Source organism: Lampetra fluviatilis, chromosome 32, assembly GCF_964198595.1.
Source record: "Lampetra fluviatilis chromosome 32, kcLamFluv1.1, whole genome shotgun sequence".
Lineage (NCBI taxonomy): Eukaryota > Metazoa > Chordata > Hyperoartia > Petromyzontiformes > Petromyzontidae > Lampetra > Lampetra fluviatilis.
Window position 1 is genome coordinate 4,047,581 of NC_136306.1, and position 23,793 is coordinate 4,071,373.

At 58.3% G+C, this 23,793-nt stretch overlaps 1 protein-coding gene across 4 annotated transcripts in view; it reads left to right on the plus strand.

Annotated features, from left to right (window-relative positions):
* LOC144943642 (plexin-B1-like) overlaps window positions 1-23,793 on the plus strand; it is a 115,170-nt gene that overhangs the window by 60,216 nt on the left and 31,161 nt on the right. For all 4 annotated transcript variants that reach the window (XM_078871305.1, XM_078871304.1, XM_078871307.1 and 1 more), the window contains 6 exons: window positions 15,958-17,086; window positions 19,877-20,056; window positions 21,379-21,504; window positions 22,160-22,260; window positions 22,582-22,708; window positions 23,330-23,480. In XM_078871305.1, the coding sequence (XP_078727431.1) occupies window positions 15,968-17,086; window positions 19,877-20,056; window positions 21,379-21,504; window positions 22,160-22,260; window positions 22,582-22,708; window positions 23,330-23,480 (1,804 nt within the window). In that variant the 5' untranslated portion in view covers window positions 15,958-15,967. The remainder of the gene's footprint in view (window positions 1-15,957; window positions 17,087-19,876; window positions 20,057-21,378; window positions 21,505-22,159; window positions 22,261-22,581; window positions 22,709-23,329; window positions 23,481-23,793) is intronic.

Genomic DNA, 23,793 nt, shown 5'->3' on the forward strand with positions numbered 1-23,793 from the left:
TGAGGCTCCGCGTGCCAGGCTGTGCGCGCTCCGGTCGTGCCGCAGTGTTTCGTTGTTGTTATCCTTGTTGTTCGGCCGTGACGACCGATGATTTTGCTCCACGTGCTCGGCAGCCGCTTCCTTTAAGAAACGATTCGGTTACTGAAAAAGCTCCGGACGCGCGGAGCGAAATCGTCGGACGTCGCTGCGGAACGACGGACGACGATGCGTTTCGCCCACGACACAAAAAACAGCGCAGGGTAGAGCTTCGTGCCGTTCGCTGCTCGTTTCACCTGCCGCCTCTGGGCTTTTCCCGTACTGAGCAAGGTACAGGCCACGAAGGACCTCCTGCGTCTGTGGCTGGCGCTGGTGTGCGCGGGCGACTTGCAGGCGCGGGGGGTGAGTTTCCCCCCTCGCCGCCGGCCCCCGGCCCCCCCCCCAGGGCGAAGGGGGGCCAGGAGCCCCGCAGCCTCGTTAAGCCCCGGCTCGGGCGTGCGTGTGATCGTGTTTCAGCCGGGGCGGCACCTGTCACCGTCTCGTCCTGGGCAGCTGCCTCCGGAATGTCTGCCGCTTGTCCACGCGCGCGCGCGCCTCCCCTCCCGCCCGGCCGCCGCGGCTTGGCTGAGAAAATGTTTGCGTGCCTTGTCCGCAACCGTGTGCTTGGTCAACTGCCCGTTGGCACCAGCGCCACCACCACTGGCCACTATCAGCAGCAGCAGGTGGTCGTAATGGGTAGTCGTGGGTTTCGTGTGGGTTGGCATATCGCAATCCAGATAGTTTGTGTTATCGTTATTATTCATTGCACACGTTTGCCCAGGAAGGCCTCGCCGAATCTCAAGACTCTCTCTTTTTTTCGGAGGGGCTTGCCAACTTTTTGCAGCAGATAATAAGCACGGTTTATAAGGCGCGCATATTTCGAGAACGTTCAATCGAGAACTCGGGAGGCGCTGAGCCCGAGTCCGTAGTCCCTTGTATATCAGCCTGGACGGATGAGAGCCTGCACGGGGTGATGTTGCCACGTGTTCATCACAATTGAGTAAATTTCAGGTAATTAGAGATGGGCTGTCCTCTATATAAGCCGGTTGAGAGGTAATTTATACCACTTGTCTCTTGCAGGGAAAGCGGGGATGGTGAGCGTTCGTACCTAGAAAGACACGAAACACAGTGCTCAGCATACTTTACGTGTTTGCATACGTACACACAAAGACTAAGATCTCTCGTGTAGCCTTAACAGGCTGTTGGGGCAAGTGCTGTTAGTGGCTAGCACATGTGAAGGCCAGCACGGCACATGGGGGGATGGTGTGGCCAACAACACGCCCAGCCGACATTGTCTCCCCAGTGCTGATGTTTACACGCTACACCAGATACTCATTTAGGGCTCAGTGGACCTAAGGGAGGCCCAGGACCAGCTCACATATTCGCCAGTGATGTTGGCCGTGAGCGAGAATCTAACTCGGGTCGCTGGGTTTGTAGCATTCAGATCGCAAGCCACTGTGCCACCACTCCGTGAACGTTTTCGTACACACACAGATGTGCACAGACCCACACACACACAGAGAACATACGCGCACACGTACGCACACACGCACGCACACACGTACGCACACGTGTCCCCCATAGTTGAGTGCTGACGGTGCACACCAGCTGCTGCGGTGCGGTGTGCGAGGCGGAGCCCCCCTGCATCATCTGCCAGCGGGGCCGCCAGGCACCTGTGCGTGTGTGTTGGCGTGTGACGTGTGTGCGTGTGCGTGTATCCCGGTTTGAAACATTTCGACCGGCCTGCCTGTACGATCCATGTAGCCCGCATGCCCAGCCACCACGTGGCCAAACAGCTTCTGTTTGGCTGGATGAAGGGGGCTTAAATGGGCACGGCAAGGGCTAGAGAAGAGATTGGCTGATGTCGTACGGGAGGACGTGGAGCTGAGTGGACTTGCCGATGACTGGTACCAGCGGTGTCAAGATTGGCCTCTGTGGAGGAGGCTCGTGAAGGACGCTGCTGCTACTGGGCAGTTGGAGGCAGTCGCTCTCCAACAACAGCGGAGGGCGGAGGAGCGACGCTCAACAATGGGTGCAGCACCGGGGCAGATAAAACCCAGCAACTTGGCACAGTGGGGGGCACAGGCGGTGCATCTGCCAGTCCTCTCAGTCAATCAACTTATAACACCTGGGTCTGTCCCATGACCTGTCAGCAAGGCTTTGACACTTATGTGGCCTCAACGTGCACCTAGCCTGGCACAAGCGCTGTGGGGACGTCACAGCCACTTAGTGGTGAATGGTGGCTGTTGTTGTAGTGGTTAAGGTACTGCGCTATGAACACTGCGACCCGAGTTCGACTCCTGCTCACGACGAAGAACAGGCCTCCGCAGCAGCCTCGGGCGGCGCGTAAACATCGGCACTGGGGAGACAAAGGCGACCGAGCGTGGTGCTGTCTTCATGGGTGCTACTCGCTAACAGCACTGGCCTCAACAGTCTGTTCACGCTATATGGGGGGGGGGGGGGTCTTTGTGTGTGTGTGCTTGTGCTGTGCTGCATGTCTGTGTGAGTCCCCTATTAAAAGCAGCAGCATTTATGGTACTTGGTGGCGATGATTGTAATGGCGATAATGGTGATGGGCAGTGGTGATGACAGTAGATGCGATAATGATGGTGGTGGTAATGGCGATGATAGGAATGATACTTGGTGATGGCGGTGGTGACGAAGAAGGGGCTTGGTAAGTGGTGATGATGGGTGGCAGTGCGATGGTGGCAGCCGAAGGCTATGGTTGGCGGGTGGTAGCGGTGGCGATACGGTGGCTTCTGCCGTTGGCGGTGGCGATGCGCCGGTGTTCACGGAGGCCACCGGCCCACATCGTGACGCACCGACTGGGGGGCGTGGCGGCCGTCTGCCCCCTCCCCCCCCGGGACGTGCGGATTGCGTCGTGATGACTTCACCGTGGTGACACGCCAGGGCCTGCCCGCGCTGTCCTCGTTTCTGTCATTTGTGATGCTGCCACTCGGATATTTGTCCGTGCACCGGCCTGTCAGATGGCCCCCAGGCCTGCGAGTTCCATAAAGAGGTGGGGGTGGGGTTAAACCTGGCCACACCATCATTCCTCTGCATTCACGACAATCGCACCTCCGAGAATTGAGTCTATATACACATTGCACCGGTGTACACACAGAGTGAAGGCCCACAACGGGATCGTGAGATGATGTGGGTGCACGTGTGTGTGTGTGTGTGGGAGGTCAGTCAGTCGATCTGTGGCACCTGGGTCTGCCCACGTGACCCCCTGCCAGCGGGCGTTCGACACTTCACGTGGCCTCAAGGTGCACATGGCCTGGCACAAGCGTCGTGGTGACTCAACGCCACTTAGTGGCGAATAGCGCTTGTTGTTGTTGCTGTGGGGAGCGTGAGCACAGTGTGTAGCGCGCTGCGCGACAAACCTGCCAACCACAGTTCAATTCCCACTCGCGGTTCCACACCAGTGACGATCATCTGAACCGTTCCTGTGGTCTCTTCCCCCAGGACGACTCAGCCTCAAATGAGTACCTGGTGCGGTGTGTAAACATCGCCGCTGGGGAGACAATAGGTGGGCGTGTGTGGTCCTGGCCACTCACCCCCATGTGTGCGTCATCCCACTCTTGACAGGTGGTCGTTAACAGCACTTGCCCCAACAATCTGCTAAGGCCACATAGGTGGCGGGGGGGGGGATCTTTGTCTTTGGGACTGACGTGTTAGCCTGTGTGCTCACAGCCCTCTGCGTGTTTTGCCGCCAGCACCTGTAGTTCAACGGGGCGCCGTCGGCACCGCTTTGTGCGCGGCCGAGAGCGTCGTCGCGTTCGAGCGATTTCGCAGATGGAGACGGACGCGGGCGATAACCTTTCCACGTGAGAGACGAAGAGCCCTTTGAGACCAGGAGAGTGTCTCCGAAGGAGGGCCCCGGGTTTGAATTGCCGCCTCGGCAGCACCGGGGCGCGTGCCAGCGGTCGCGAAGCGTTCGTACTGCGCTCGCAGACTCAAAACCCAAAGTGACGGGGGGTTGAGATCACCGAACGCTTCGTCGTTTGAACGAGTGCAGTAAAAACGGCAGCGGAGTCGCATTTGTACGTGTGGCCATAAAACAAGCGATGGCCGAATATCCCGGGCGCCGCACGTTCGGCGGTCACGGCGACGCCTCTTTTACGGTTCTCCTTTGAAGGCCGCAGTTGTTTGCCGATGTATTTCTGCGTTGGTGCCGCAGTCCGCAGTGCGCAGGGGGGGGGGGTCTTTTAATTCTCAACATTCAGCAATATTCCCGTGTGCGGGCTCTACGGCACGTGCGCAGAGAATGGAGGGGGTTTTCCGTTTTGTCATTTCTGCCTTTTGGCCCATGGGCCGGGGCAGACGTCGGTGCCACCCGCATGGTGTCAAAACTCTTCCATCGCGCACCGTTTTACTGGCATGGCCAATGAGAGTCGACGACTCTGACCCCCCCCGACCCCGCTCATTTCAAAGTGGGTGTCCCGTGATCAACCGCTATTGGCCACATTGAGAAGCTGGACTCCCATCCCTCCCGCTGAAGTAATGCCACCTCAGGTGGCACCGACCAAGTATTCGTTAATTTTAGAACTGCTGTTTGTGTTGAGTTTGTCGTCCTTCCACCGTACCTCCGATTAGCATGGTTGGCTACGTACGGTGTGAAAGAAGTTCAACGTACAAGTACAGCATACCTGGCGTGGGCTCACGGCCCATGTGCGCACCCACTATTTCGTCCTTGCGCATGATGGCAGCGACAATATGTTCAGGAGCTATATTCCATTGTCGAGATGTGCTAGCCACAAGAGAGGGCTTCATGAAAGAGTTTTGTGCAGTTTTGCTGACCCTCCTCCATTTGAAGGAGGAGTGCTATACTACAGTGGTTTGCTATAGGGTCCATCGTTTGGGCTGCATGGCTACAGTCACATTGTTTCCCGTCTTTAATATATCTCGATCGGTCTCTGTGTCTCTGTGGGTTTACTATACGCTTCATAGTTTGGGTTGCATGGCCACAGAATTGCACGACTGTGGCTGTGTCTTGAATGTGCTATTCGTGAAGGAGATGTGGTGCAGCGTCGGCCTGGCAATGATGTTCTGGTGCCGCTGATGGTTGCACCACCGCCCGTGTCAAAGACAGGAGGTGTGCGATGTTTGGCTCTTGAGTGAGGTGGTGTGTATTCTGGTATGCACCATTGCCAATGCAGTATGAGCCAATCATTTGTTGAACCAAAACCCGGCGTTTTTATTACTTTCTGTCAAACACTTCGTTAATAATTACCGAACATTGACCACAGGGTTCGTGGGTACAGCTACCAACAGTGCGAGTGTACGAGTACATTACGTAACCTCTGCTTATCCAGGTTTCGTTCGCGAGAAGAGATTGGTTCTCACCCAGTTGATGGTTATAACTACTGGGTAAATTCTATAAATGTGCGCTGAAAGTTATTCAAACAAAAGGCCACTGAGCACAGACAAACTCCTGGCAGCTGTGTAGCGAGCGAATAGGTAAGTGAGCGAGTGAATGAATGAGTCTGAGTGAGCGAGTGGGTAAATGAAGGAGTGAGTTGGCCCAATGAGCTTGTGAAAGAATGAATGAGAGAGCGAGCAAGAAAGTGACGGTACAAGTGAACGAATGAGTAAACGGCTGAGTGAGTGCGTTAGTGAGCGGCGCGAGTGAACGAGCGAATGTTTGTGCGTGAGCGCGCCCACTGTGCCCCACGCTCGTGGTGCTTCGGTTCTCCGCGTTGGTTGGAAGCACGCGTCCAGGAGGCTGCTTGTGCAGCTCACAGTGAAGTTCCCACCCAGGTGGCATCGCGAGGAGAAGCACTGCTGGGGGGGGGGGGGGCAAATGTTCACGACGGAGCGATGACGACGCATGTACCGCGCACGATCCCTCTTGACTTCGGGTCACCCGTCTGGTCAAACGGCCAGACGGGACACCACCGGCGCTCGCTGGTGGCGTTAACGGCGCGGCGATCTCACCGACGCTCGGCTCCTCCACCGCGAACCGAAGGGGCGCGGGGTATGCCGCGATTAGCCCGTGCCGTGAACCCCCGCGGCTGGCCGGCGAGTCGTTAATTTTCATCAGAACGATAGCGCGTGGCGTGGGGGCTGTCCGGCGGTGGTTATTTTGGGCGGCCGGAGTCAGGCGTTCGACAGGGGGTGGGGGGGGTCTCTGTCCGCTACGACTCCCCTCCTCCAGCTCCTGGGTTCCCACGACCGCCCAAGAGGCCCGGGAGGGAGAGGGGGGGGGAGGGTAAGGTCACCCCCTCCAGCCCCTCCTCTCCCCCCTCCGGATGGCTACCACAACATAGCGGCTCTGTGTGGAGGCGACGATGTACACGAGCGTCGCGCGCCGCCGCCACTCGCTCGCGCGGAAGCACCAGGGGGCCGTCGTTCGCGCTCGCACACGTGGAGGCCGCTTGAACGGACCTCGATGAAAGTGAATGGAGGTCACGTTAATGAGCGGATCTCTGAGAAAGTGAGATGCGGGTGTCTGTGACGACTTTCTCTTCCTGCTGCTGCTGCTGTTGCTGCTGGTGCTGCTGGTGCTGTAACCAACCGCCCGGCTCTTGGCGCCACCCGAGGCAGGGCGCCCACCATGCTCGTATCCACCGGTGCGCCGGCTTGGCCTCGTTCAGCAGAATGCATCGCCGCTGTCGGCCGACACCTCTCGTCGCGGCGTCACGCGGCGCGCGAGGCGCCGTTCTGGTCCCATTAGGGCAATGACTTCTCCGGGGCGGAGCCGCGCGAGGGAACGGGAGACGATTGCCCAGCGCGACGCTCACCTCTCTCCCCCGGCGTGCCGTTCACGTGGGGACACGCTGGCGTGCGTGTGCGAGTGTGCATGCGTGCACACGGAGGGAGCGGCGGCGCAGTCGGGTTAGCCCCCCCATGGCGACCCGAGTTCGATTCCTGCTCGCGACCAATAACTGTGGCGAATATCTGGACCACTCCTGGTCCTCCCCTAGGTCGCCTCGAATGAGCACCCGGTGCGGTGTGTCAAACATCGGCACTGGGGAGGCGAAGGCGGCCCGGCGTGGTGTTGGCAACCCCACCCCTCGTGTGCCGTGCCGGCCTTTGTAGGCGCTCGCTTGACAGCACTTGCCCCAGCAGTCTGTTCAGGCTGTGTGAGGGATGTTTGTCTTTACGTGCACCTAGCCTGGCGCAAGCGTTGTGGAGACTCCGCCATCGCTTCGCGGAGAGTGGAGGGGGGGCGGTGGCTGCCGTTTGCGAGTGTCGTGCCGACCGTAATCGAATAGAACCCAGGACCCAATGTCTTAAAGAGAGGGTCCTTGCCGATAATATCCGGGAGTTCACAGCATTGGTTTTGAGTGATCGAGTGTGTTAGCTTGGGAGTGTGTGTTTGACTCTGCATATGTATGTGTGTATGATAGTTGCGTGTCCTGTTGTACGTATGCCGTCCGTGGTGGCTGTGCGGCTGTTTGTGCGCTGCACTACTGATCCAGTGATCTGAGTTTAATTCCCGGCCATGGCGGACATCCATTGTGAGTGATGTCTGAACTGGTCATTAGGCCTTCTTCACGTCTGCTCAGTCTTAAATTAATACCCGGTGCAGTGTGCAAACTTCAGCGTGGGAGATACAAAGGCACCTGGGCGTGGTCCCGACTACACAATCCCCTCGTGTGCATTTCTGGCAACCCTGTGTAGACCAACAGGGTATTTTTGTCTTTGAGTGGGTGAATGCGTTGGGAGTGAGTGTTATTGTCAGATTGAGTAAGTTTATATGTCTGAGTGTGTGTCTGTGTTGGCCACCCACCCCCTCGTGCGCTGTGCCGGCCTTCATCGGTGCTCGCTAACAGCACTTGCCCCAACATTCTGTTAAAGCTATATGGGGGATCTTTGACTTTGTATGTGTGGGTATTTGACAATAAGTGCACGTGAGTAAATGCTGGCTACACCACCCCCTAGTGCGCTGTGCCAGCCTAAGTAGGAGCTCGCTAACAGACTTTGAGGTTACATGGGAAGAATTTTTGACTTTTGCGGTTGGGCGGTGGTGGAGCAGTGGATCGCACACTGCACTATGGTCCTCCTGGACCTGGCTTTATGTCCTGCCCAGTAACCGTGCCCGACGTTGGCCCAACGTTCGCATGCGCTTTGAACCGTCGGACCAACGTGGCATCAACGTCGAGTGGCGACCTGGGTTCTGATTCCTGGCGACGAGTAACGCCTCTGGCGCGTGACTTGTATGCAATCTGTGGATTCCGTCGTGTGCTGTCGTGACCTCTCACTCGCTTAGGGCAGGGGAGACACTTTGACTTGACTCGGACAGAAAGTGTAAACGATAGGTTTTTTTTCTTTCTTCGTAAAGCCATTGCTGCTTGCGTCAGCTTCCACATCTTGCAATCTCTCTGTCTCTGTCTCCCGGCCCGCCGCCCCATAGATCCGCGGGCCACAAAGATCCATAACCAGGTTGGTGGCTGCCTCCGTGTCACCTCCAATAACTCCCCGCGTGTCCGTTCATCAGGAAGCCAAGAGATGGCGGTGGCCAGCGCGGTGCAGCCAAATTAGATCTGCGGAAAAGTGGGTTAAGCGTCCCCCACGTCCCTCACATCCCCTCACATCCCCTCTGCCGCCGCTGCGAAATGACAATGAGATGAGGTTGAGGAAGGGGGTTGGGGGGGGTTGGGGGGTCGGGGCGGGGGATGAGCAGCTGTGTCCGGTGGCCGTCATTGCTCTGGGCATGATAATGGCGGTCGCGACCCCATTGTGATCCCCGCTAAGCCACATGCCGCCTGTGCAGGGATCTCATCACTGGGGTAAGCGAGAGGCCCCGTTGGCCCTGCCTGGTTTTTGGTTATTTTTGGCCGTCGTGAACACGAGGCTCGGCGAGGACCAATGACCGGGCAGGGTGGCGGCGGTTGTGTCTCTGCCGCCCGCTGTGTTTGTTTAGAAGTTTCCCAGCTCTGGGCCACAAAAAGCCAGGCTTACTTCCCCATCCCGACCCCCCCTCACGCCCCCCTCACCTCCCCACCCCCTCAATGCCCACTGCCTTCTTAAGGCTGCCAGCTGCTGGGATGGTCAGCGGTGACGAGTGACGCTTCCTCCGCTGCGCGCGTCACCGCTGCGTCTTCCCGTGTGTCCCTCGGCCCTCACGCCCCATTGGAGCTCTCTCTCTCTCTACGCTCCCCTCTCCATTCGCTTTCTCCCTGCTCTCCATGGCTAGCTTGGTTTTATCTCCCACCGCCCTCGCTTAGAACGTCGCTGCGACGAGACCCTTCAGCGCTCACTTTGTCAACACGCGCGCGCTCCTGCACGCACATCCATATCATTAGACGCGCTTGTGAGCATGCGAGACTCTGGCTAGGGCGGACAGGGATCGTTAAAAGCAGGGTCCGGTAATTGCGCCGCGTTTATCCGAGTGTCGCGTTTGGGCCACGACGGCCCGTGCACAACGGCGGTGCGGGGGGCGGGGGGGGGCGGCTTGCGCGCAACGTCGCGATCTCTTGCAATGTTCTTTCCTGACGATCGCAAAAATCCTCGGGGGGGGGGGGGGGGGGGGAGGACCGACTTGCAACGACTGCCGCTTCTCCCCGAGCCGCGAAAACGCTGCTGATGACTCCGAGCCGGTCTGATTGAAGTTGCCACGCTGCGCGTCGGCGCCCGCGTCCTTCGCCGGGCCCATTAGCGTCTCGCTCGCTATCGGGATCGCTCGGCCCTTTGGGCCACTGCCACCGCTTATCGATTCCCTGAACGAGCGACGTGCCCCGCAGCCAAAGTAACGACTTTGGTTGTGGTTGGTAATTTTCATAAATACTAAATGGCTTTTTAAATCAATTAGAAATCAAGGTTGTTGGATGCCGGCACGGTTGCAATATTTGCCCGAAACTGTCTCGACGTGGAGCGGGGATCCTCCGGAAGAGGAACGGCGGCGCCTGCATTGATGGCCGATTTGCGAGGGTGCCCCAATTACGGAAGCTCTCTGACCTCGTCACTTGCACGCCGGGAGTCGGCGCACCTCGTAGGAGGCTCCTTAAAATCCCGTGATGCAGCGCAGCGCGGCTTGGACTCCAGAAGGAGGGCACTCTCGCGCCTGTGACGCCGTCCACGCGCACCTTGCAGTTGGGAGTTGATGGTAGCCATGCGATCACTAAACACAGTCACATTGGGTGATCTGTCACTGTTTGGGGGCCGCAATTAGATTTAAGGATTTTTTTTTTTTACCCTGTCGTTTGTATTACTTGTCAATTTTGTTCACACCATGTGACGTTGAAATATCTGTAAAGATGCGGTGCCACCACCGCCTCGCCACCAAAGCTTCCTTCAACCCCTCACGCCGGATCCCACAGCTGTCATGCAGTAAACACGCAGCCACCTCCTCCATCCCCTGCCCTCCGTCCGCTCTGGGGGTCTTCTCCCCTCAGTCGCCAGAGACCACTGCCATATCATTTGCATCACATTGCAAGTGATCGATTCTCACGTTGCACGCGGTTCAATGCGCGTATCGCGAACGGAGGAATTTGGCTCAAGCGACGAACCGGTACCTCGTCACACGCCGTGTTAGGTGGCCAGCAGACGGCAGTAGAGCGATCGGATCCGTGAACCCGTCTGTGCGGATCTTTGCGTGGTGTTATCCCCCCCACCCACCGCTTCATATGCACGGCACCCCGATATGGCAGCACCCTCCCGGAGAAGAGGTGAGGCTTGCCAGGGCAACACTAGCGACCGCTGTACACCGGGTGGTGCGGGCCGTGCGTTTGACCCCGCGGGGGCACCCCTCGCTGACGATGCACAGCGCCACCCTGTGTGACCGAACGGGCCCCCCTCGCTCGGAGAGACGGAGTGAGGTGACGTGTTGGTGGCGTGGTGCTACAGATCGGCATGATGGTACGGTACGGCGTGGCTCTACAGTGCGGCGTGCCGGCGTGGTACAGTTGGGGCCGGCAGTGGCTTTCGTCGTTGCTCAGGAATGCGTGTCCCACCCCGGCGGCCATTGTGGTGGGGGATGGGGGTGGGGGCTGGGGGGTGGTTAGCGCGTTGCACTACAAACCCGGCGATCCGAGATCGATTCCTGCTCACAGTCAACTCTAGGTGACTATTATCCTAACCAGTCCTGGGCCTCCCCTAGGTCGACTCGGCCTCAAACGAGTCCCTGGTGCGGTGTGTACATATCGTCACGAGGGAGACAAAGGCGGCTGGCCGGGGTGCAGCCCACCCACCCCCTCGTGTGCCCTGCCAGCCTTCATCTGGGCTACCCGCTAACAGCACTTGCTCCAGCAGTCTGTTGAAGGCTACACGGGGGATCTTTGTATTTGGTGGTGGCGGCCCCCCCCCCCCGCCGTCCACTGCCAGGCACAGGTTCCTCCCACGCCCCCACGCCGCCAGGGCTGGGTACGGCGCCGCCCCGACGATGGTGCCAGGTGCGGTGCAGGACCAGTTGGACTCGACGACACCGCCCCCGAAACTCAACAATCCTAAATCCTGGGTCGACCAGTTCCTGTGGTTCATGACGTCTGTTTGGAAAACACCGCAGGATTCACTCGTGAGCATCGTCATCGCGGCTGTCTCATTAGCAAGGTGCAGCCTCAACTTGAATAATATCTTAAACAACTTTTAAGAGTGCTGTTTGTCGCTGGCCGCTTGTCGTTTTGGACCAGCGGGGCCCATGCAGCTGCAATCGTGCAGTCGCGTGCCCCATCGCCTCCCCCCAGGGGTAGACACATTCCCACCTCCCACCGGTAAACCAGCAGGACTCCTCCACCCACCCACCCACGGAGTCCTTCACCAGCCCACACTGACCGCCGTGGTGAAGTACGGTCAAAAACAACCCCCTCCGCGAGCCGCACGGTAACCGGGAGGCCCTCGTGCAAGCGGTGGATTGACGAGGGAGTCGCAACTTCTCCCCACGCCTGCTGTCCCAGTGAGAAAACTACCGCCTAGCCGGGCTGGGCGGGAGAAGGCCGCGCCGCTGCCGCCTCCCCCCGCGTGGCTGGGCTCTTCTGGGAAGCTGTCATAAACGCTTTGGCCGCTCTCAAGACTGCGCGCCGAGTAAACGTCCCCGTAATTTGCCGCGCGACCGCAGAGCGGACGAGCGGACTGGCGTCTGTGGGCGCGCGCCCCCATCCCTCCCTCGCTGCCGCCGCCACGAAGAAGTGAAACGGCCGGGTGTGCGGTGCTGCTGGCGCAGAGGAGTGGCGCTCGCTTGTGCCCCGGGGGTGCTGGTGGGAGGCCCGCCCGCCCCCCCGCCGTGCTCTTGCCGCGCCGCATTTCGGTGATGTGCTCTGACGGTCGTTGCCCGTGACCCGAAGAGGAGCATCTGTCTCGGGGCGCTCGCTTCCCGACTGACCGAACGACCAGTGGCAGCCGCGGAGGTGGGGGGGGGGGCACGGCGGGCAACGGGCGACACTGGGAGCAGCGTCAGAAGCGGGACGTGTGGTGCCGTGAACAGAGAAACTGAAAAACGATGAATGTAGGGGATTTGGTGAACCGTTGAGAATGGTTCGGTTATCGGTAAGGGTACGGTTGATGAGATGGCCGGTGCTCCCTCGCCGGTGCTCGTTGCTGGTTGGTTGGGGTCGGTGCTCTGGATTAGGGGCAGAGTCAGGACTGGTAGCTGGTTTGATGGTTGGGGTTAGGGGTAGAGTCAGGACTGGTAGCTGGTTTGATGGTTGGGGTTAGGGGTAGAGTCAGGACTGGTAGCTGGTTTGATGGTTGGGGTTAGGGGTAGAGTCAGAACTGGAAGCTGGTTTTCTGGTTGGTTCGGGGTCCTGCTCGTGGCTGATTGGCGCGGGGGCGGTGTTGGGGTTGTGGGCGAGGATGGCCGCTGGTTGGCGGCGTGGTAAGGGTTCGCCTCAGGCTGGCCGTTCCGTTGCTTTTGTGTTCTCCGTGGCAAAACGATTGACACCCCCCCCCACAACTTCCCTTGACAACGCGCGAGACCCCGTCCCCTCCTCCCCGTTACGACGTGCGGCACAGTAGCGGGGTTTTGTCACTTTCTGTTTCGCGTTCACGACCGAGCGCCCGCGTGCCCACGTTGCCCCCCCATCTCGCGTTTTGCGCGCTGAGCTCGGGGTGTGCCTGCGTGTAGCTCTGCGCGTGGCGGCACGGTGGTTAGCGCGCTGCGCTACGAACACGGTGACCAGAGTTTGATTCCAGCTCATTACCAAATAACGGCGACGGCGAATATTGGAACCGGTCCTGGGACCCCTCCCCCTAGTCTGACTCAATTTTAATGTCCCAATTTATTTGTTGGGGCTGCGTGTTGATTTGGTGTGGTCTGAGACTGTTTTTGTTGTCGTGTTGGTGCCTTGCCCAAGCTTGCAATTAATCGTAAAACAAATTGCGACTTGATAACCTCTCTCTTTCGCACTCCTATCGTATTTTTCTATGTTTGTTTGAAACTTGCTAACCCCCACCCCTACTGGACATCTGTGAAAAAGTGCTTCATGGCTCTTCGTGATTCCTCCAGTCTAAGTAAAGATTCTGATTCTGACTGGGCCTTAAATGAGTGCCTGTTGCGGTGTGTGAACCTCAGCACCGGCGTGGTGCTGGCCACACCACCCCCTCGTGTGCCGTGCCGGCCTTCACAGGTGCTCACTAACAGCACTTGCCCCAACAGTCTGTTAAGGCTATACGGTGGGGGAGCTTTTGTTGTTGTTTGACTTTGCCGCTCTACGTTTGTATACGAGGTCAGGGTAAAGCCATGAAATGGATTCATGGGGGGTTCAATAGAGATCCCCGGAAGGGATTCCATCGGGAAACGGTTTGGTCACCGTCACCGCCGACTAAAGAGGGAGGGAGGGAGAGAGAGAGAGAGAGGTCATGAACGTGGGGGGAGGGGGTCCGTGTGCTCGCCCACGGTGGGCCGGCAGCGAGTGCTCGACAAGCCCTACTCACGTATGCACAAGGGGTGTGGGGGCACGCAGTGATGGGACGTCGGCGAAGAGGGGCGACCTGCGGGGTTCCGTTGAGGCTGACCAGGCGAGAAGTCCGGAGAGAGAGAGTTGGACCGGTCTCACTTGCAAGAACGACGTGCGTGCGTGCGTCCGTCCGTGTGTGCGAGTGAGCGGTGGCACAGTGGTTAGGGCGCCGAGCTACGAGCCCGGCAACGCGAGTTCGATTCCCGATCACGACCAACAGCAGTGACGAATATCTGAACCGGTATTGGGCCTCTCCTAGATCAACTCAGCTTTCAATGAGTACCTACTGGGGAGACAGAGGTGGCATGGCGGGGTGCTGGCCCACCCACCCCCTATTGTGGCGTGCCAGCTTTTCATAGGTGCTCGCTAACAGCATTTGCCCCAAAAATATGCTAAGGCGAAATGGAGAATCTTTGTCTCTGTCTTGTGTGCGTGTGCGAGTGGATGGACGCGCGCGCGCATGTTTGACCGTGAATGCGCGTGAGCTAATGCTAATTGGTGTGGATGGAAACAGCAGCGTGCGTGCCAGGTCCTGGGCTTTGTCAGTGCCACCGCCGTTGTCGGCGCCGTGATTGCGCTGACGACGCCGCTCGCGCTCCGTGGGGGGAAGCCGACATTTCGTTTGAGGCCAACGGCTGTCCACGTTTGAGCCAAACTGCCTCTGACGTGCGCTCGGCGTCCTAATTAAACGCAAACATTGTCCCCTTGAATAATTCGCCGACGCCGTCCACGAAATTAACTCTGTTACCGTGCATGCATCCGGCGACGGACGGCGCTGGATGCCGGCCACACCCAGCGGCGAGCGGCGGCGTGTGCGCCAAATTGGCCGCGCCAATTAATTATTCACTGTTAATTAAGCAGTGACCGCGTCGCCTGCGACCCGATCACTGCAAACACCGGGAGCGCTCGCAGACACCGCAGAAGAGTTTGCACGCCGCTAATTGGACCTAAATGTTATTGAAACGATGAAGGATGAACGCTCTCCCCACCCCCCGCACGACATCGCGCGGACGCAGCGACAGTAGCTCGCGCGGTGCGATAGTCGGGCATTTCGCGGAGCGCTCGCGCCCCGTCGGTTAATGCGGGTGGCGCACGACGCGTTATCGCGGTACGTTGCGGTGCATCGCAGCCTGGGGGGCGGGCGGCACCTTTCCACCCAACGAAGCGGGACATTCAAATCGTTATCGGGAACCAAAAGCGGCCGAGCCGCGAGCTTAAACGTGTCTGTGCCAGGTTGAAAATATCCGACCCCTTTCGGCACCGGGGATGATCACGGCCGGGAAGCTCGCGCGGCGACGGATGAGAACATTGTCTGCCGGGGCGATTGCAAGGGGTGGGCCCTCGTGTGGCCGTGGGCCGCATGAAGCGGCGCCGTGGGCCGGATACAGATTGCGGACCATCGTGTTCCCCACGGCCAGCCGAGATGGCCTCGTGCCGCCGTAGTTTGTGTCGTGCTCTCGCTGTGTGGATTTGGTTATCTGGTCCCCCCCCCCCCCGCTGAACCCAGACCAGGAATGTCACTTGTCTGGTACCACCTCAGGTGGCCATAACTGTGGTGGTTCAAATCTTTGTTTGTGCGGTCAATAACAGTGAATTACATGGGAACCATTTTGTTATCAAGTGATTCCCTTTCTTTGGCCGTATAATTCAGGGCTACTAAAGTTTTTTCCTACGTCGGGGGTGGTACCGATTTATGCTGCGTTGGGTTGAGGGCGTGAGGATCGATGTGCGTGGATTGGGTTGGATGCGTCCCGTGGGGGTTCGCGTGACACCCACTGACCCCCTGGAAACACGGCTCCGCTCACTGCATGCAGCGTGAGGTATCGCGACCTGGGATCCACGCGCTCGCCGAAGGCGTGGATTTGCCTAAGTGCTAGTGAGGGGGAAAAAAACATTTAAAGTCAAGCGCCATGCTCTAGTGACATGCTTCAGTGGAGCATCATCACAGTGATGTCACTGGTAACTTTGAAGTCACGGTGGGGTTGGGGCCACCTCGTCCGGTAATCCTTGACTTGCGGTAAATCCCGATCATTAATGTTCTCATCGAGACCTCGTAGTGGTGTCCTTACCCTAACACGAGGATCGTCTCCTCCCCGTGTCGCAGGCCGGCAGGGATGCGGACGCCACGGTGCTTGCTCACGCCGGCATCGGCTTGGCTGGCGCTGTTGTGCTACTGCGTCCCGGTCTGCCGGGGCGCCGACGCCGCGATCACCGTGAGCACCCCCACCGCCCTCAACCACCTGCTGGTGGACAACGAGACGGGGCGCGTGTACGTGGGCGCCGTCAACTTCGTGTACCAGTTCGACGCGTTCCTGACGAAGCAGAGCGAGCTCGGCACGGGCCCCGTCAACGACAGCAAGGAGTGCCTGCCGCCCCTGGAGCACTGCAAGGACACGCAGCTCACCAGCAACTCCAACATGCTGCTGGTGCTCGACCGCTCGGGCGGCTCGCTGGTGGTGTGCGGCAGCGTCCACCACGGCACGTGCGCCAAGCTGGCGCCGGACGACGTGTCGCAGAAGACCTTCTGGGTGGAGTCGCCCACCTACAGCCAGACGGTGGTGTCGAGCAACGCGAGCGTGCGGGTCGTGGGCTTCGTGGCGCCGGGCGTCGGCGGCGAGGACATGCTGTTCGTGGGCAGCGGCATGGCGCCCTACAAGCTGTGGCCCATGTGCACGCGGCACCTGCACCAGCTGCCGGCGGGCGACGCGTTCACTGTGGCGGACCGGGCGCACATCGTGGGCGAGCACTCGACGTACCACTTCACGTTCGCGGCGGCGTTCGCGCACGCCGGGCACGCCTACTTCGTGTTCGCGCGCCACGAGTCGACGCTCTCCACCAGCCCCTTCACCAGCTACGTGGCGCGCGTCTGCCTCGGCGACGACACCTACCAGTCGTACGTGGAGGCGCCGCTGTCGTGCCGCGACGGCGCCTCTGCGTACCCGCTGGCGCAGGACGCGTACCTGGCGGAGGGCGTCGGCTCGGAGCTGGCGCGGAGCCTGGCCGGCGGCGGCGGGGACGGCGACGGGGACGGCACGGGACCGGTGCTGTTCGTGGCGTTCGCGGCCACGCAGGGCCACGGCGGCCTCCCGCTCAACGAGTCGGCGCTCTGCCTCTTCCCGCTCGGCCGGATCGCCGCCGTCATGAAGCGGGCGCGCGTCAGCTGCTACCAGGGCAGCGACAAGGACTCGCACGTGCAGTACATCTCGCTGCCGTGTCGCAAGGAGGGCGAGGATGTGAGAGCCGCCATGCCCACACACTGTTTATTCGCTTCGGCCTCGAATGTGTGTGTGCGTGTACACTGTGTGTCGTGTCGCGCTAGTGTAGCGGTTAGCGCGCTGCACTATGAACCCGTTGACCCGATATCGATTCCTGCTCATGGCCAACATCGGTGACGAGTATCTGAACCGATCCTGTGCCTTTCCTAGGGTCGACTACCTGTTGTGGTGTGTAAATATCACCACTGGGGTGGCCAAAAAGTCAAGACATAGAGGGTTATTGTATCTATATTTACAAATCACATTTAATTATTATCAAAACTTAAAAATTTACTCCCATTAACCTTACCGCATGCACGAATTTTCTTTAGAAATTAATTTAGGACTCATTTATTTTTTATAGATTACATGTTTAATCTTTGAACATACATCGATTGTATTGTGTTATCTCAATTCATCCAGGGATCTTGGTGGAGATTTGTAAACGACACATCTGAGGTAACCCCCTCAAAGGAAGAATATATAAATAGATGTTAATGATGACAATAATAGATGCAAAATTAATTTAAAGAATTAAGTGTTAACATAAAAGAATAACCTCTACGTGTCCTAACTTTTGGGGCCACCCTGTCTATCTATTTACTTTATACATTTCCCGCTTATTCTCTGTAAAACAGCCCCGGCACGTGGGTTAGCAGCAGGCACCGGGACGTCGATCGTTCCACTGCCATCGACGAGTCGAGACCGCGCGCGTGTGACGCCGCAATTCCCGCGGAGAGCCGCCGCCGGCTTACGCCACGCGCGGTGACCGTGCCGTGATCCCCCGCCGCGCCCCAGGCCATGCTCGGCCCCGAGTCGGATCGGGACGTTCTCTCTTCAGGCCGGCCAGCGTGTGTCGTGGTTTGGTTTCTGGCTCGGCAGGGAAAATAGCCGGCAGGTAACCGCCTGTACGGTGCGGGCCTCCGCACTGGCTCGGCTCGGATATAGCAGTGGAAAAAGGGGGGGAGGGAGGCTAACCAGGTTAGACTGGGCTCAATTATCTCTACCGACCCGAGTTACCCTCCCGTAGCTTCATTTTCAGACAGCTCTCCCATTGGGGTCGCCGACTTGGAGAATATCACCGCCCCCGGCACACCCCACATTCAGTCAACCTCTCGCCGCCACGGGCTGTGGCTCCCGGGAGTCGCGTTACCACCGGCGGAGAAATTCGTCTCCGGAGCGGAGGTTACGGGAAACAACATCATTAATGGCCGTGTTTATGAGACCGGCTGCACAAGGCCCTGCCCGGGATTCTGTGCCCAGTTCAGTTTTCCCGTGATGGTGGGGGGGGGCCTTGGTGAATGAGGCCGCTATGAATAGAAGCAATCTCGTGGCTCATCTGAACATCTTTTGGTTGATTGTTGCGCTCAGTGAAGGCGGTGTTTATTTGTGCAGCGACGCGCCCTCTCTTGTTGACTTGTTAGGCGAGCACGTGCACACGCGCGCGCACACGTACGCACACTCGTACACAAAAAAAGACAAGGATCCTCCATATAGCCTTAACAGACTGTTGGGGCAAGTGTTGTTTGCAAGCACTTATTAAGTCCGGCACAGTACACGAGGGGTGGGTGGCCAACACCACTCCCGACCACCTTTGTCGTCCCGGTGGCGATGTTTAAACACCGCACCAGGTACTCATTTGAGGCTGAATCGACCTAGGGGAGGCCCAGGACCGGTTCAGATAATCGTCACTGGTGTTGGCCGTGAGCCGGAATCGAACCCGGGTCACCGGGTTTGTAGCGCAGCGCGCTAACCACTACACCACCGCTCCCACCCACACAGACACGTGCGCACGCACACACCCGTAGGCACGCTCGCTGCGCCGTCGGAGCGCACACGCAGGGGCGGGCGAGTAAATGAACCCAGACGAGCGATAAATTACCGCGGGTTTGCGCTGGAGGAGGAGGCCCGAATCAGGCCTCTACGCAAACATCGGTGAGGCAGCTCTGGCGGAACAAACAGAATGGCCCCCGGAGACCGCACGAGGTGGGGGAGGGGGGGATGAACACAGTTGCTGAGCGTCGTTCAGCAAAACGTCCAGTGTCCAGCAACAAACAGCACTGTTATCCGAGTTGTAATGGTTAAGAGTTTGTCGCACGTTTCCTGCATTGAGCCACGTTGATTGTTGTAAGAGCTTGGGAGGGGCTTGAAGAGACGATGATGGTGATGATGATGGTGAGACGATGATGGTGATGGTGATGATGAGATGGTGATGGTGATGATGATGGTGATGATGATGGTGGTGATGATGATGATGGTGATGATGATGGTGAGATGGTGATGGTGATGATGATGGTGATGATGGTGATGATGGTGATGGTGATGATGATGGTGAGGCAGTGATGGTGATGATGATGGGAGGAGGGAATTCCAGCGTGGAGCAGTGCGAGGGAACGAGCCGAAAGGGGAAGCACTGTGACCTGCAGTGTGGCGGGTGAGTGGGCGAGCGAGTTGTTGTTAGCTGCGGCGTGCTGGTGCTTGAACGTGGTGTGGATGAGCCAAAACAGTCATTCTGGGAGACCCAATTCCTCAACCACGGGTGGAGGAATTAAGTGAAGTTCCCGGACAGAGTAACCATGATAGTAGCAAGAGAACAGTGATAAGGAGGCAACTGAACAGTGGGGAGCAAGGGACTCGAGTGAATTACTGAGTGCCGAGTCATCATTTGGCAGTGGTGCCGTGTCCGTGATATGGGCCGTGTGTGGCCCTAACCCTTCCCTCCGTCGTTCCCTCCGTCGTTCCGTCCATCCCCTCCCCATCATGTCCCAGTCGGAAGCGCGTTACCCCTGCGGTTCGGAGCACCTGGCTACCCCCATCACCAGCAAGGTGCCCACCGACGGCACCTTCCTGGGCCGTAACAACGACGCCTGCATCACCGCCGTTGCCGTGACGACCGAGGAGGAGCGCACCTACGCGTTCCTTGGGACCAACAAGGGCCAGCTGAGCCGGGTAAGGTGGGGGGGGGGGGGGACTGATTCCTCACGGAAGACGCTCGTGCGGGGAGGTCGCACGACCGCCCTGGGCCTCTGCGGGGCTGTGAAGCGTCGATGGCCCCGTTAGAGCAGCGGGGACCTCGCTCTGTTCCGCGTTGTGATTGGCCAGATTGATCCGCTTGTTTGTCGAGGGCGAGCCGTAACCCTCCATCTGTTTCCATATGTACGGGGATAGAGCTTTGTCCCCCTTATTGCATTCACTGAATAAACGCTCATTAATTGGCTGAAAACATCTTAATGTAAAAACGTATGGTGCAGGACCCTCCTGAAAGAGAGTCCTTGGACTGAGTGTGGCTTCCTGGATTTTCGATAATAATTATTATTTTTGTTATTGTTTCAATCGCTCATTCTGAGATGATGTCCACAGTCTGTCTGGTCTGGGAGTGTTCCCATTTGTCCACAGCAATGTGAAAGTGCCCAGTGGTTCCTTCTTGACATTTGATATCACAAACATCTTCCTCCTCGTCGGATCGCTCCGTTTTCTCATGCGATGTGAACTTTAACGGCGGCGCCTTCGCCGCTCCTTGCAGAAGTCCGCAGTTCGATTCCAGCGGCCACTGTAGTTAATACTGCGGTGAACTGTATTAACCTTTACATATGCGTGTTTAATTCACTCACTGTGGGCGTTACAGATCCCCCTGACGTAATTCGTTTGAATCTGTGGGTCTCTGTGCGAGTCTGTGGGTCTCTGTGCCAATCTATGGGTCTCTCTGTGAGTGTATGGGTCTTTGTGCGAGTCTATGGGTCTCTGTGCGAGTCTATGGGTCTCTGTGCGAGTCTGTGGGTCTCTGTGCGAGTCTAAGGGTCTCTGTGGGAGTCTATGGGTCTCTGTGCGAGTCTGTGGGTCTCTGTGCGAGTCTGTGGGTCTTTGTGCGAGTCTAAGGGTCTCTGTGGGAGTCTATGGGTCTCTGTGCGAGTCTATGGGTCTCTGTGCGAGTCTATGGGTCTCTCCGTGAGTGTATGGGTCTCTGTGCGAGTCTATGGGTCTCTCCGTGAGTGTATGGGTTTCTGTGTGAGTCCACTGGTGACTGGGATTAGACCATCAGTTCACTGCACTTCTTGAGAACCCGGTTTAGTTGCGGAGGTGGCTGCCTGGATTCGAACCTCGGGTCTCAGCGGTGCCAGCCTCGCTCTCCGACCTCCAAGCCCCCAGGCCTGCTTTCATTCTATTCTAAAACGGCATGCCGGGCAGCGGGCCTAGCATGTTGGGGCCTTTTGCTTATGTGGTCACGGTGTCTGTGCTGCTGCTGCTGCTGGTGCTGCTGCTTCGTGTGTCAGGCGTTCATTGCGGACAAGGACGGCTTCAAGGACAGCATCCCGCTGCTCTCCGTGCCGGGCGCCATCAAGCAGGACATGGAGCTGAGCAACGACAGCAAGTACATCTACGTCATGGCCGAGAACAACGTGAGGCCCTCCTGCATCCTCCCACACCTGCGAATACTCCCAACACCCAACTGCTACAATATTTTGAGTTGGTCCAGGTTTTAGTGAGACGAGTGACCACGTGTGTGAGAGTGTGTTTGGAGTACAGACGAGCTCCCGAGTTTTGGACTAAATCGCAAAACGCCAAAATCCAAGCCTAATTACGGACTTGGTGACAATCTGAATATTTAGTTTTAGGGATTGATCCAAAAAATCGGAAGTGACGATGGTAATATTGTGACATCAATTTCTTGATTTCCCTTCGAAAGTGGCATCGCTTGGTATTGGGTAAGGCTGGCGAAGCCACGGTGGTTATCACGAAGACATTCGCGCAAGATGTACGCAATCATAAAAAGGCCTGAGATAATCCTTGGATATTTGACCTCATCCTGAGCACGGCAGGAGTGCGGAGCAGTGGTAACGCTCGCGCCTCGTAGCATGAAATGCTGGTGGCTCGATTCCCGACTCAGGGGGTCAGGTGGGCTGTGCACAGGCACCCGTGACCGTTCTACCTCGTGGCAGGGTTGTGGTGTTTGCCCGCGCGACGTTGCCCGTGACTTCGTCGTTGAGCCCGGTTATCTCCCCGCGCCCTCCCCCCCCATTCCCCCCGTGCCTCACACGGTGGCGTGCGTCGCAGGTGAGCCGCGTGCCGGTGAGCAGCTGCCGGCAGCACGCAGACTGTGTGTCCTGCGTGGCCGCACGCGACCCCTACTGCGGGTGGTGTGTGCTGGAGGGGAGGTGAGCTGCCGCGCTCGGTAACCACGTTTTTGTACGAGCCTACTTCAGTTACTGGAAATGTATTTGGTTTAATATTGATTCATGCTCGAGTCACAGCGCGATTGTTTTTGCTCCGATTTCTACTTGGTTGTTTTCTGGATTGGCAAGGGCAATAATAGCAGTACTCATCGCGGTGTGAACGCACGAGAGGGTTAGGGTGTGAGCCAGGGTGAGTCGTCAGGGTGAAGACGTGACCCAGGGGGTGGGAGGGCGAGCCAGGATGAGTCAGGGTGAGGGGGCGCAAGCGAGGGCGAGCGCCCAGCTCCGTGGTTCCGCCCGCAGGTGCTCCCGGCGTTCCGAGTGCCGCTCCTCCGACGAGCCCAACCGTTGGCGCTGGAGCTATGACAAGGAGTGCCTGAGGGTGGAGGAGGTGGCGCCCGCCAATATCAGCTGGGTTGTCCAACAGGAGGTGCGTGCTGCTTACCGCACAACCCCCCCCCCCAACCCCCACACAGAGTGCCCACGTCCCCACGTGACCGCGTACACACACGTAAACACAGGGCCTGCGTCCACACGTGCCCACGTACACACGTGGTGCCATCCTGGCAACCCGAGTTAGATTCCCGGACACAGTGAACGGGTGCCTGTCGAGTGGGAATGCAGTGGAGGAGACAAAGGTGGTGGGGTGTGGTTCTGGCCACACTACCTCCTTTGAGTGTCACCATCGGTCCCTTCCTAGGTGCTTACTAACAGTACTTGCGCCAACAGTGATCGCTCCTTCTCTCCTGTTGCCCCCATAGCCTTGAACTCCCTTTCCCCAACCATCCGTGCCGTCAACTCCCTGACCCTGTGCCAGTCCAGGATCAAGACTTCCTCCTCTCCTCTGCCTATGACAGACCACTTAGACTCGCACGGAGACCCATAGACTCGCACAGAGACCCATAGACTCGCACAAAGACCCATAGACTCGCACAGAGGCCGCAACGTGTTGAAATACGGTCGCATTTACACACCGTGTGAATCCAAGTTGGGTTGTAAATATGGGTCACCTCCCTCATGCCCCCCATGTCTCCCCCTACCCCCCCACCAGATCACGCTGCAGGTGGACGGGCTGCCAGCGTTGGGAGACGGGGAGACCTACACCTGCTCGTTCCTCTATCACAACGTTCCGGCCACGCTGTCCGGCTCCAGCCTCACGTGCCACACGCCGGAGATCGGCGCCCTCACCTGGAACGGCACAGGTGAGCCCCGACACCCCCGCTGACATCCGCCTCGCGTCTGTCGATTCGTCAGGTCGTTGTAACGACCACAACGACGATGCGCAGGTCCTTGCCGACGTCGGTTGGACGTCGGATGACCACCTTGGCCACCGTTGTTCATTGTCTGTCCGTGGCAGGGGGGGTCAAAACTTGTGCTAGTGACCCTACAATCCGCAGAACGTGAGCGTCCAGTGCCGTGTCACTACTCGGGTCTCGCTCTGCAGACCACAGTGGCCAAATCCGATCGCGCGGTTTCCCAGAACTCGGTGGTGAACCCAGCGCTTAAGTGTCTGGT